Source organism: Dipodomys merriami, unplaced genomic scaffold (assembly GCF_024711535.1).
Source record: "Dipodomys merriami isolate MVZ:Mamm:240054 unplaced genomic scaffold, mDipMer1.0.p SCAF_175, whole genome shotgun sequence".
Lineage (NCBI taxonomy): Eukaryota > Metazoa > Chordata > Mammalia > Rodentia > Heteromyidae > Dipodomys > Dipodomys merriami.
In genome coordinates this window covers 1,417,310-1,431,185 of record NW_027203104.1, presented here as the reverse complement: position 1 = coordinate 1,431,185, position 13,876 = coordinate 1,417,310, and the positions used below count along the sequence as shown (strand labels likewise).

General features: G+C 39.6%; 1 protein-coding gene across 1 annotated transcript; it reads right to left on the bottom strand.

Moving 5' to 3' along the window:
• Positions 1-2,601: 2,601 nt before the first annotated feature.
• On the bottom strand, positions 2,602-11,005 carry LOC138829687 (zinc finger protein 182-like). Its single transcript, XM_070026161.1, has 6 exons — positions 10,819-11,005; positions 10,007-10,096; positions 9,715-9,783; positions 6,122-7,144; positions 5,463-6,037; positions 2,602-2,775 (listed from the first exon to the last, which is right to left on the bottom strand). The coding sequence occupies exons 1-6, from the start codon at positions 11,003-11,005 to the stop codon at positions 2,602-2,604; spliced, it is 2,118 nt and encodes a 705-aa protein (XP_069882262.1).
• Positions 11,006-13,876: the final 2,871 nt, after the last annotated feature.

The following is a 13,876-nucleotide window of genomic DNA, read 5'->3' as shown; positions in this document are numbered from 1 at the left end:
ATAAATTCCAAGGTGCTATGGAGGATTATGGGTGGATGCCAGTGACTGGATGAATTTGTGCATATATATATATATATATATATATATATATATATATATATATATATATATACATACATAGATACACACATATATCTATATCTATCTATCTCTCTCTTATATATCACTGATTTAATATTTCCAATAACTGGAATGTAATCTTATTCTAGCTGAAAATGAATTATGTATGTGAAAGCTGAGTATCTTATATACATTAAGCATATATAGACATATATATGTATATGTTTGCATACATGTATATATATGTATATATTTTTTTTCTCAGAAACAACTTCAAATATGTATTTTGTCAATTCTGTTGTGATAGAGTATATGAAAATATGACAAATCCTACCAACCCGCCCCGCAGACTTGCCTTGAAACCCCTTGTGTGGTCAATGCTATTCTTACCAGTGTAATCCTGTTAAAGTAACCTTTACAGAGGTGGGGAAAAGAATAACAAACTGGGAGGTGGGTCTGCCATTAAAACAAAAAGGGGGAATCTGTGAGGCACATGGGCAGCAAAGATGGCCCTGAGAGGAATTTGAGTGTGCAGAGCCCAATTTGTTCATGTTCAGGGCATAAAGAGCTCATGGAATCTTAGGTGCAGGATAGGGTGTGCCCTTTACAGTGATTGGTTGGTTCCTTTTTCTTCCCTCCCACGAGATCTTTTACTTTAAAAAGTGCTTGTTGCATGGTAATAAACGACTTCCTGCTTCACTTGATTCCCCACTGCTTCTGATTGTCTCCAAGGCTAAGGGAGGCTGGGGAACAGGCGAGTGCGCATGTATATTTCCTCAGACCCAGCCCATCTTTCATGGGACAGACGAAGACACGACTATTGTTAAGCATGAATCACTATTATGTGTACATATTGATAAGGCTACATTCTTTTCTTACAATATTTATATTTGTAGTAGCAAATTTCAAACCCTGGGCCTCACACATGTAGAGTACACGCTCCACCCCAAGCTACCATACTCAGCTGTTTCATAATAGACAGCTATTTTTGTCATATGTTGAATGATGTTTAGTGTGTGCGTGGCCTACAGCTTTAGTTCAGGGCTTGAGAGCTGTCCCTGAGCTTTATTTTATTTTATTTTTTGCTCAATGCTAGTGCTCTACTCCTTAAGCCACAGCTCAACATTTAGCGTTTTTGCTTCTCTTGCATCCTTTCATAATCAATTGGAGATATGAGTCTTCAAGTCTTTTCTAACAGGGATAATTTGGAACTATGATCCTCAGATCTCTGCCTCCTGAGTTGTTAGGATGACAGGCCTGGGTGACCATCACTTGGCAGTCTGAACATTTTATAGAATACCTTGGATATGTTATTTTCCTTACACACACACACACACACACACACATTTTAAAAGATAGTTCCCAGGGGCTGGGAAAGTGGCTCAGTGGTAGAGCCATTGCCTTACATGCATAAGACCCTGAGTCCAATTCCTCAGCAGCACATAAGCAAAAAGAAAAAAGCCAAAAGTGGCACTGTTGCTCAAGTGGTAGAGCGCTAGCCTTGAGCTGAAGAGCTGAGGGACAGCCCCCAGGGCGGGAGTTCAGGCCCTGTGACCGGAACAACAACAACAAAAAGATAGTTTCCAGAGGGATTCCAGTTACATGAGCAAGGTAATGAGTCCATTTCCTATTAAGCATTTGTTTCCCCCCCCCCTTTTTTTCCCCTACCATCCCTTTCCTGCCCATCTTCCCGTCTTCCTGCCCCGGTCCCCAACGTTGTAAAGTACGTTTTCAACAGAGTGTCTTGGACACATCATTGTTACAATGGGTCATCCTCTATCCTTATTTCAGCATTTTGGTGTTTCCCCTCAATTAGAAAAATGTATATAAAAGTTGAAAGACACTGGAGTCAAATACAGTGAAAGCAGGGGTGATACCATGGTAGAAGAACATACAAAGAAACAAAAAATATCATATAGTATATTATAAGCCCATCAAAAAGAACAGCAAGAAAAATAAAATCTGTTGTGTCCCTATCTTGGGTTTCTTTTCGCTTAGCATCAGCTTTTATGATCATATATACATAGCTCTTAACCTCTTCTGCTTGTCCTAGACATAGACTAGTTAATGCAGATAAGGGAAACTGATTTCCCTTACATTCTGTGCGCAGTGCGCCAAGCCATCGGCCAGGCATCTCGGCGGGGGCTGCCAGGACCCCAGAGACACAGGGGGCCACCTGCAGATCACCCGCGCAGAAGCCGCCTGAGGTACCGGCTTGCAGAACAACTGATCGCCAGAAACAGAGAAACCTACAAGCCAGGAGTCTCCACGAGGATCCCACCCCCACCCCTCACTCTCCACCTGAGCAGAGAGGCTCCATCCCGCCAAAGCTGCCTGGCACCTGCAGCATGACAAAGGGACCTATCTGCAGACCACCCGCGCAGAAGCCAACCCGGCGGGGGCAGCCCGGGTCCCAGAGTCACAGGGGGCTGCCTGCAGATCACCAGAGCAGAAGCAGCCTAATTCACCGGCGTCAGACCCACCGGATCTCTACAACCCGCGAAGAAGCCGCCTGAGCGTGGACACTGTGGACCCGACAGCTTAGATAGAGGCAGTGACGTCATGAAACCTCCCAATACTTTTATATTTACTTATGACTTGTCTAATAGTCTCCATAAGAGGGGCTTTCAGGGTAGCACTTAACTCTGGTGAGTTAGTCATGTTCTCAGGATACTCATCAGATGTTGGAGTCGTCAACACTTCCAAGAAAGAGCCCTGAATAAGGGAAAGTTGAGCATGAGTAAGTAGAACAAGCAACAGGAGCAGTAAAAGATTAATAGGCACTCCTATACAGGGAAAAAAAAGAAAAACAGGAACACATCTTTCCCAGGGGCTTGCCAGCCTTTTTAGGAGGTAGGCCTCTTTGAAGTCCCATTCTCTGAGGTAGGCTTCTGTGAAGCCCCATTCTGAGGTAGACTTCTGTGGAGTCCCATTCTCAGATCTAAAAGCAGGTGTTCCATGCTAAGCAGACTCCACCGGAGTAGACCTGGCAAGGAGGCTATTTTTTTTTAGTTTTTTGGGACCAGTCGTGGGGACTGAAATCTGGGCCTGGGCACTGTCCTTCAGCTCTTCAGCTCAAGGCTAGTGCTCTACCACTTGATCCACAGTGCCACTTCTGGCTTTTTCCTTTTTGCTTATATGGTGCTGGGGAATCAAACCCAGGGCCTCATGCATGTAAGGCAAGCGCTCTACCACTGAGCCACCTTCCCAACCCTGCTTTTATTTTTAATCAATGAAATTCCTTCACTTTTAGTCCTCTTCTTTGTAAGAGTCTTCATTTCTTGGATTTTCAATTCCAAATAATTTAAATAACCTTACTGCTATCCCTTCTTTGAGGACTTGATCATACAGTAAAGGACTTTCCTCCTTAATGTGTCCGTATTTAGGTCCTGGTATGGGTCTGTGTTCTGTTGCACCATGAGTGCACCTGAGATGAGCTGGTTAGTAGAGCCAATGATTGTAGAAAACATCTGACAAAATGAATAGTGCTATGGAGGGTTATCAATGGATTCAGGTGACTGGATGAATTTGTAGTGACATATATGTATATTTACGTACATAGATATGCATACACACACACACACAATGTAATCACCCCGGTGACCTGCTGATGCATGCCTTCCCTTGTAATCTGTCACTCAAAGCCAAGAGGTTCACATTCATGAACCATTGGGACATTCTCAAGTATGTCTCTAAAGTCCTCATAAGCTGTTGCTATGGAGACATGTTCATGTGGGGCTTCTGAATTCTGTTTTTACACATGGAATTGTGGAATGTTAAGTGTATATTCTTTTTTTTAAGCTCCAAGAATGGGACTCAAAGCCAGTACATGATACTTTTGCTCACTTAGTAATGCTCTAAAAACTAAGCCATACCTCTATCCCTTAAAGTATGTATTTTGTCTATTCTGTTGTGAAAGACTATATGAATATATGACAAATTCTACCAACTCTATAAAAATTACAGAACTGTTCATTTCCAGGGGTGGAAGAGACTGATGTTATAGAAGGTATTCTAGGTTTACAGAAAAATTTGAAAATTGTTTCCCACAAGAAATCTGAATGGATTCTGTGTCACTTTGATTGAATTTCACCACATAAAATAAGTATTTACTAAATCAACTTTATTACTCATCTATAATTCTCAAATATTTCTCATTTTTAAATGTTACAAAATTCCATTAAATCACTCAATTTCTTTATAGATTCTATGAAACTACTTATTTTCCTAATTTATAACATTTCAGTTTTACTTACATAAGTTTTGTAAACACCTTTGAAGAAAGTAGACTGCTTCTCAATGATAGGACTCATGATACTAAATACAACAACCTCAAAATTAGAGATGTGGCACAAAGGGTAGAGTGCTAAGCTTGAGAATAAAAGCCAAAGGGAAGTAAAGGGCCATGAGTTCAAATGAAACTAACAGCAAAATAAAAGGAAAAAGGTACATATCATCCTAGAATTTCATGAAACAGGAAATTAGACATAATCATCTTCTTGTAGATCGCCCAATAGAGAATGTTAGAAATGGAACTTGAGAAATTTTAGAAGATGGACATTCAGGGAAGAATGACTGAGAGTACTTAGAACTTTTTTGAAAAACTTTCTACATGTTTTACATTGCTATGATTTCTCATGTGTGTGTGTGTTCAATGATGAACCCTGAGCTGTGCCTTCTGGTTGAAGAATTCCACATTTCTACCTTGATAAGGTTTGTATCCTGTGTGGGTTCTGTATTGCAAACTGACTTCTCTTCCAAATGAAAGGCTTTCCTTACTTGTTACATTCTAGAGATTTCTCATTTGGGTGAATTTTCTTATATGCTAGGCTGTGGCCTCCAGTGGATGGTTCTTTACACATTTGTTGCAGTCATAAGGCTTCTCTCCTGTGTTGTGCTCTCTGATGAAAAATAAGGGCTGAATTCTGTGTGAAACTCTATCCACAGCTGTTACATTCCTAAAGTTTTACTTTGTGTGTTTTCTGATGGACAGTAAGGTTTCCCCTGTGGCTGAATGACTTTCCACACAGGTCACATTCAAAAGGTTTCTCTCCTGTGTGTGTTCTCTGATGGTCAGAAAGGTATACCTTCCTGGTGAAAGACTTTCCACAGCTGTTACATTAATAAGGTTTCTCTCCTGTGTGCATTATCTCATGGATGTTAAGTGCTGCCTTCCACCTGAAAGACTTTCCACACTCCATACATTCATAAGGTTTCTCTCCTATGTGTAATATCTGATGTGATTTAAGGATCGACTTCTGGATGAAAGACTTTCCACACTAGCTACAATCATAAGGTTTTTCTCCTGTGTGTTTTCTCTCATGGAAAGTAAGGCCGATTTTCTTGCTGAAAGACTTTCCACACCTCCTACATTCATAAAGTCTCTGTCCTGTATGTGTTGCCTGATGGGCAGTAAGTTGTGACTTCATGACGAAAGACTTTCTACACACATTACATTCATAAGGTCTCTCTCCTGTATGTGTTGTCTGATGGATCCTAAGGTTTCCTTTCTGGGTGAAAGACTTTCTACAGAGATTACACTGATAAGGTTTCTCTCCTGTGTGTGTTGTCTGATGGACATTAAGGGTTGTCTTCTGGGTGAAAGACTTTCCACACACATTACATTCATAAGGTTTCTCTCCTATGTGTATTCTGTGATGATATGTAAGTTTTGACTTCCACATGAAAGACTTTCCACAGAGGTTACATTCATAAGGTTTCTCACCTGTGTGTGTTCGCTCGTGAGCAGTAAGGTTTGTCTTCTGGGTGAAAGACTTCCCACACTGGATACATTCATAAGGCTTCTCTCCTGTGTGTGTTTTCTGATGGACAGTGAGGTATGACTTCCGGCTGAATGACTTTCCACACAGGTTACATTCATAAGGTTTCTCTCCTGTGTGTGTTGTCTGATGGACATTAAGGGTTGTCTTCTGGGTGAAAGACTTTCCACACACATTACATTCATAAGGTTTCTCTCCTATGTGTATTCTGTGATGATATGTAAGTTTTGACTTCCACATGAAAGACTTTCCACAGAGGTTACATTCATAAGGTTTCTCACCTGTGTGTGTTCGCTCGTGAGCAGTAAGGTTTGTCTTCTGGGTGAAAGACTTCCCACACTGGATACATTCATAAGGCTTCTCTCCTGTGTGTGTTTTCTGATGGACAGTGAGGTATGACTTCAGGCTGAATGACTTTCCACACAGGTTACATTCATAAGGTTTCTCTCCTGTGTGTGTTGTCATATGGACAGTGAGGTGTGCCTTCCGGCTGAATGACTTTCCACACAGGTTACATTCATAAGGTTTCTCTCCTGTGTGTGTTAGCTGATGGACAGTAAGCTGTACCTTCCGAGTGAAAGACTTTCCACACAGGTTACATTCATAAGGTTTCTCTCCTGTGTGTGTTGTCAGATGGACAGTAAGTTGTGACTTCTGGCTGAAAGACTTTCCACACAGGTTACATTCATAAGGTTTCTCTCCTGTGTGTGTTGTGAGATGGACAGTAAGGTGTGCCTTCCGGCTGAAAGACTTTCCACACACATTACATTCATAAGGTTTCTCTCCTGTGTGCGTTGTCAGATGGACAGTAAGGTGTGTCTTCCGGATGAAAGACTTTCCACACAGGTTACATTCATAAGGTTTCTCTCCTGTGTGTGTTAGCTGATGGACAGTAAGCTGTGCCTTCCGGCTGAAACACTTTCCACACACATTACATTCATAAGGTTTCTCTCCTGTGTGTGTTCTCTGATGGACAGTAAGGTGTGTCTTCCGGGTGAAAGAATGTCCACATTGGTTAGATTCTTTAACTACAGGAGATACTCCAGGACTATAAGCAGCACATATCCCATTAGACTCGCCATGGAGAAGCATGTTCTGACACTGCCTGAACTCCTCTGTCCTTATCCCTAAGGAGTTTCCATTATTCCTAATCAGCTCTGACTTAGGTTTTGATCTCAAATTAAAAGTTGTTATTAATTTCATATTTTTCTCCCCTGTGTTAGTATTCATGACTCCGACATCAGCCAGACAATCGTAGGGATTCTCCTGACAGGTCTTAGTCCTGTACTCCTTTTCTTGGACATCTACAATGAGATATAGAAAGACAGACAAAAACAGAAATGAGACCTCAAGATTCCTTAATGTAACAGTAAAGGCATTTCTGTGCATCCTGTTACGAGATTTTAAAAGATCAAAGCTGGAACTCTTTGATGCAGAATATAAGCTTTTCTCTGTAATGTATTAGTTAAGAAAGTAAAACACTTCTGGAGGAATATCAATACCAAATTTCAAACTCTACTATAAAGCCATAGTAATCAAAACAGCTTGGTATTGGCATAAAAACAGACCGCAGGACCAATGGAATAGAATTGAAAACCCAGAAATGAACCTACAGACCTATAGCCATCTAATCTTCGATAAGGAAGCTAAAACAATAGAATGGCAGAAAGACAGCCTCTTCAGTAAATGGTGCTGGCAAAATTGGTTAACTACATGTAGAAAACTAAAGCTAGATCCTTATATATCACCCTGCACCAGAATCAACTCCAAATGGATCAAAGACCTTGAACTGAAAGCAGACACTCTGAAAACATTACAGGATGGAATAGGAGAAACCCTAAGTCTCCTTGGCTCAGGTCGAAATTTTCTGAATAGAGACCCGGAAGCACAACAAATCAAAGAAAGGTTGGACAAATGGGACTGCATAAGATTGCAGAGCTTCTGCAGGGCAAATGAAATAGCTGGCAAGATCAATAGAAAGCCCACCGATTGGGAGAAGATCTTTACTAGCCATACAACGGACAATGGTCTCATATCTAAAATATACTTGGAACTCAAAAAATTAAACCACCCAACAACAAATCCTCAAAGAAACAACTGCCCAATAAATAAGTGGGCGAAAGACTTAAAGAGAAGCTTCTCTGAAGAAGAAAGAAGGATGGCCAATAGACACATGAAGAAATGTTCAACATCCCTAGCCATAAAAGAAATGCAAATCAAAACAACATTGAGATATCACCTCACTCAAGTTAGAACAGCAAAAATCAAGAACTCTAACAACAACAGATGCTGGAGGGGATGTGGACAGAAAGGAACCTTACTTCATTGTTGGTGGGAATGTAAACTTGTTCAACCACTTTGGAAAGCAGTATGGAGGTTCCTCAAAAGACTTCACATAGATCTCCCCTATGATCCAGCAATCCCACTTTTGGGCATTTACCCAAATGTTTACAAACAAGACCACACTAAAGCTACCAGCACAACTATGTTTATTGCAGCATTATTTACCATAGCTAAGATATGGAACCAACCCAGATGCCCCTCAGTAGATGAATGGATCAAGAAAATGTGGTATATATACACAATGGAATTCTATGCCTCCATCAGAAAGAATGACATTGCCCCATTTGTTAGGAAATGGAAAAGTTTGGAAAAAATTATATTAAGTGAAGTAAGCCAGGCCCAAAGAAGCATAGGTCCCATGGTTTCCCTTATTTGCAATATCTAGTATAGGTATGAGTCAAGCGGAAAAGGTCAGATAATGTGATGTTAGGAAAATGAACCCTTAAATATGTATTTTAATGTTTTCGTTTCTTTCATGCATGTGTTTCTAACCCATTTATAAGATTATTTCTTTGTTGCTTTGTATGTCCCTCCCCCACAGTGTAACCCCCGCTTTCACTATATTTGATGTCAGTATAACATGTGGAGGAGATGGGGACAAACAACTCGTTTAAGGATTCAGGTGGACCTGTTGCAACAATGAGAAGTACAAAATGTCATGTCAAAACCAGCTTTACAATGTCGGTGTGGGGGGGGGGAGGGGGGTATAATTGGGTGGGGGGAGGGGGGTAAAATTGGGTGGGGGAGGGGGAAGGCGGGGAAGGGAAGTGAAGGGTAAACAAAGGAGGAGGCTGCAATGCTTGGTAAGAAATGTATGCATTATCCTGCTCATGTAATTGTAGCCCCTCTGTACAGTATGTTCTCAAATAAATTAAATACAATTAAAAAAAAAAAAAAAAGAAAGTAGCACTGACATTTTACAATGGTAAATAATGCTTTTCTGTTTCAGTTCTTTTCTGTTTTTCTCAAGGAATTAATTACTCAAATGATTCATCTACACACTATTAGTTATAAGCTGAGTACTAAACATTTGCTTTTAATACCCTCGAGGTTTGGTCATAAGGGAATAGCTATTATTTTTCTTTTAATTTGTGGAAATAATTTACACATTTTGCTGCTTTGCTTCTCAACCATTAGGTGAGGAACAGAAATACTGTCTAGATTTAGGGACCATTAGGGTGTTTGATACATCCCTTGGCCTTTCCGCTAAGAATGGAAGGTTCCTGAGAGTAAGGATTTATACCTCCATCTCTTCAGTTCTAACTTCTCACTAAGAATTACTTTAGGGATTGGTGGCATTTTAAAAATTGGTTTCCCTCATCCTTAGTCAAATTCTCATCAAATTTCCTTTTCTAACACATCTGCTCCTTCACAACCATTCAAGACAAAGATACTGCAGCTTACCACCCAGGTAGTCATCTCCTATGAACCAAAAGCTTTGCTTCTGAATCTCACTCACTTCCACCATCACCAAGAAGCAATTTCCCTCATCACAGGTAGCAGTCCTGGCATACTCCTTATTTCCTCATACCTTGTTTCAATGAAAATGAGACATCATTTTCTACATTTCTCATTTCCTTTTTCTGTTTAAGAATGATTTCTACAAATAAATAGAAAATTGCTCACTTTAACTATACTGGGACAGCCAAATCAGTTTGTCTCCATGTAAATTCTTGATTGTCATGTCCTTGAGACAAAGGATCACCTAGTTCTCTGCCACACATGACTCAGGGGAACTAGGAACATTATTGCTCAGTACAGCTCATTAAACTTACCAAGTGGACTCTGGCTACAAAACCACCATGCAAGATGCTTTATCTCACCTGTGAGATTCTTCTCTGAGGCTTCTCTTATCCATGGTTCTGACCCTTGCTCCAGCTTGGCAATCAATTTAGGTTTAGGAACACAGTGTCCTGTTATAAACAAGTAGAGAAGAACTATTGGTAGGATGGGTCATCATTACTGTAAGGTCTTAGACATCATGTTCACAAAGTTGCTCCTAAACCTTGTTTCTCATTTCTTACCAACTTCCTGGTTGATATTTCCCAGCTTTCAACTTATTTTGCCAATTGTGTGCCTTGAACTCAGCTCTTTTGCTCAAAGCTAGCCTTCTGCTAGTTTCAGTCCCAGCTACATTTGTAGATTGTGAGGGGATTTGGAGATAAAAGCCTCATGGTCACTTTTCTGCAGTTGCTGGCTTCAAACCAAAATCCTCACATTTCAGCCTCCAGAGAAGCTAAGATTACAGGTGTTAGGGTGTTAGCCACTGCACCCAGGACGAGGGTTGATTACAAATAACCACTTTCAACTAGTGATTTTCAGATCATACTTCAAATAGTGATGTACTTTCTATTCTAGACTATATTTGCACGTACAGAAATCACCCCAAGTTTAGGATGACAGTCTTCTTTCTATTAGTGGAATGCAGTTTAGATTTTGGGCCCAAGTGCTGATTGGGTTTCTTGAAGAATGGGAATAAAATTGTCTCCAGTTACATAATGAAGTGGAAAAAATGGACAGGAATTTTATATTCCCACGGAGTGGAATCATCACCCGAAACAACATAAATATTTATATATCTACTTAGAAAAGAAAACAGCCTTTGATCTCGCATGTTCAAATGACTTTCGCTCACCTAAAGACAAGAGGTTGCTGTAGGTCTCCAGCATTACATCTCTATGCAGGGTCCTCTGAGCATGATCCAGGTCTTGCCACTCCTCCCAGCTGAAGTCCACAGCCACATCATCAAATGACACCAGCTTCTGTAATGGCACATTTGAATCAAGTAATTTGGCCAAGTCAGGAAGGTCTGTGGGACTCATCCCCAATTAATCACCAGGAGAAAAGCAGAACTGGTGCTATGGCTCATGTGGTAGAGCACTAGCCTTGAGGTGAAGAATTCAGGGACAGTGCTCAGGTCCAGAAATCAAACCTCACAACCAACCAACACACACACACACACACGCACACACACACACACACACACACACACACACACACACACACACACGGTATTTCATAAGCAATCACAAGACATTTAGGACATCGCATGGAATACATAGCACCTTACTGATTCATGAAAAGTAAGTGTCCACATAAATGTTAAAGGCAGTAACAGTACTTAAGAATGTCGCTAATTATGGATTGGCCCTTATAAGGTCTGATTTACTTCCCATATATAAATATCCTATGTTAACTCTTTTGTAGTTTAAGTGCTAAATACTGAAGTATGGTCATAGATACCCTGATATTTCTTTCCTATGTAAAAAAGAACTGCTAGAAGGAAGTTTTGTGAACTTGGCCTACCTTCTACAATCCACAATATAGTTGTGAGGGGCATACCATATTCCCTGACTACATTTTCATTTAAATATGCCTTCATGGAAGGATGGAGGATGGATAGAGGCTTAAGGAACATTCAAGATGACAAAAAACAAAAAATAGGACCACGACAAACAAGACAGAGAAAAATTAGAAGAGGGATGTGATCTAAAGTTACAGAAGACAAATTTACAAGTTGGAAGGAAATAAGAGTGCTAATTTGCCTGCAGAGGCTAAGAGGAGAGGTTTTGGAATCCCACACTGAACCCTATTACAAATGATGAATGGCCAAGCCAGCCATGCTTGGCAATAGCAGAGGTGAATGCTCACTAACACACAAAAGGGAAATATATATGTGAGAAATTGAAAGAAAATAACATTCAATTCACAATCCACTGGGCAGAGGAACTCTACTAAAAATGTAGATTGAAGATATGGTCAGGGAAAGAGAGTTGATTAATTACACATCTGCATTTTAAGAGTGTTACAAGAGAAGTGCTTCAAGAGAAGAGCAAAAGGAGTCCACATACATATACACGTAGGACAAAGAAACTAAAATGGTAAATGTGTAGGTAAGTTTAAAGGAATATATTGGTCATATATTTTATGTAATATCTGTAATAGTTTGTTGAAATAAAACTTATAGCACCATATGATTCACAATGCATGAAGATCCAATATATAAACTCATCACTTTTTTAAAAGAAATGTATGTAGAATACTCATATGCATCAATAAATATTGCAATTACCAGGCAAATCGGAAGGCCTCAGTTCAAAGAATTAATTGTACCAAAAAAGAGGGTACTAGATTTAGGGCTGGAAATGTGGCTTACTCCAGAGTGCTAGTCTAGAATGCACGGGTTCAATTATTCAGTGCCATGTGAACAGAAAAACTAGAAATGGGGAAAACGATTGAAGACACTTTAAAAAAAATCTACAAATAATTCCTTGAAATATACAAAGCTCAGTATCAATAGTCAGGAGAAGAATTCAAATCAAAATTCTACAGAAATAACTACTTTATATATGTTACTATGGACAGTTTTAAATAAAAACAACAAATATCCTTCCAAAGTCTAACAAAGGCTGGGAAGGATGTGAATTCAATTTGAACCTTGCTGCATGTATGGCAGGAATGTAAAACAATCAAAGATGGTATGGACAGAGCTAAAAAGAACTAAATAGAGAATTACATAGGAATATGGTCCAGCACTTCTATTTCTAGAAGAGAAAGCAGAGATGAGAAGTAGTATTAGAGAATCACTTCAGAGCAAATACTGACAAGAACCAAAAGACAGACAGAGGTAAAAGAATAAATAAAGACATTGAAAAGGAAGACAAGTTTGCTACATTTTATAGCAGGGTTGATCTTTGAATACATTAAGCCAAGTAAAATACACCAGTCATAAAAGCACAGCCTTGGTATGATTTCCCTTACTGAGCTTTCAAGGATCAACAAAGTCATAGAGCCAAAAAGTAAGATGGTTCCAGAGACTGGGGTAGAGAGGAAAAGGAGCTGCCTATTAATGATTATACAGCTTCATACATGGAAAATGAAACATGCTGTACATGGATGGAAGAGATGGCTGCACAACAACGCAGCCATATGAACTATCAGTGAACTCTGAATTGAAAATGGGTAATGTAGCCACACAGGATGGAACATACCTATACACCCTGACCTTGGGAAATTCAAAAACGATGACCAGCCAGGCTAGCTTCCATAACAATTTCAAGAGCATGCTGGACTACATATCAAGACCTGTCTTCAAAAGGAATAGGGAATGATTTGTATTGACAAAGCTCATAAAATTCACAAACTTTATAGACCATGACAATGACAATTTGCCTTGAAGGTGAAAATGTGTTTTTGACTTCAACTAAGCATCTCTGTTCCACAATACTGTGACATATGTGAAATTTATATAATCACTTTCTCTCAATTTAAACAACAAAAAAAGAAAAGTCAGAGAAGGGGTGGTTTAGGAGCAATGGGTGACCATGTTGTCAGACATCTTCTATTCACATATTGTTTTGTAGAATGGCAACTTCTTTGTACAACTACTTAAACCTAATAATAAAATAAATTGTTTGAAAAAAGGAATATGGAAAAATCAAATTTTAGACTGTCTGAATTGGATCAGAGATATAGGTGCCATGTGTGTCTATTTTTCCAGTTAAAATAACAAAGTAAAATTTATGAACAAACGTTAAGCCACATTTTAGCTGGAAACATACAACTACAAATAGCATTAATAACAAACACACATGGACCAAAAATGCAAAGTATTCTTTTTTTTTGTTTGTTTTATATCGGTTGTGTGGCTTGAACTCTAGGCTTGGGCACTCTCCCTCATGTCTTCAACTAAA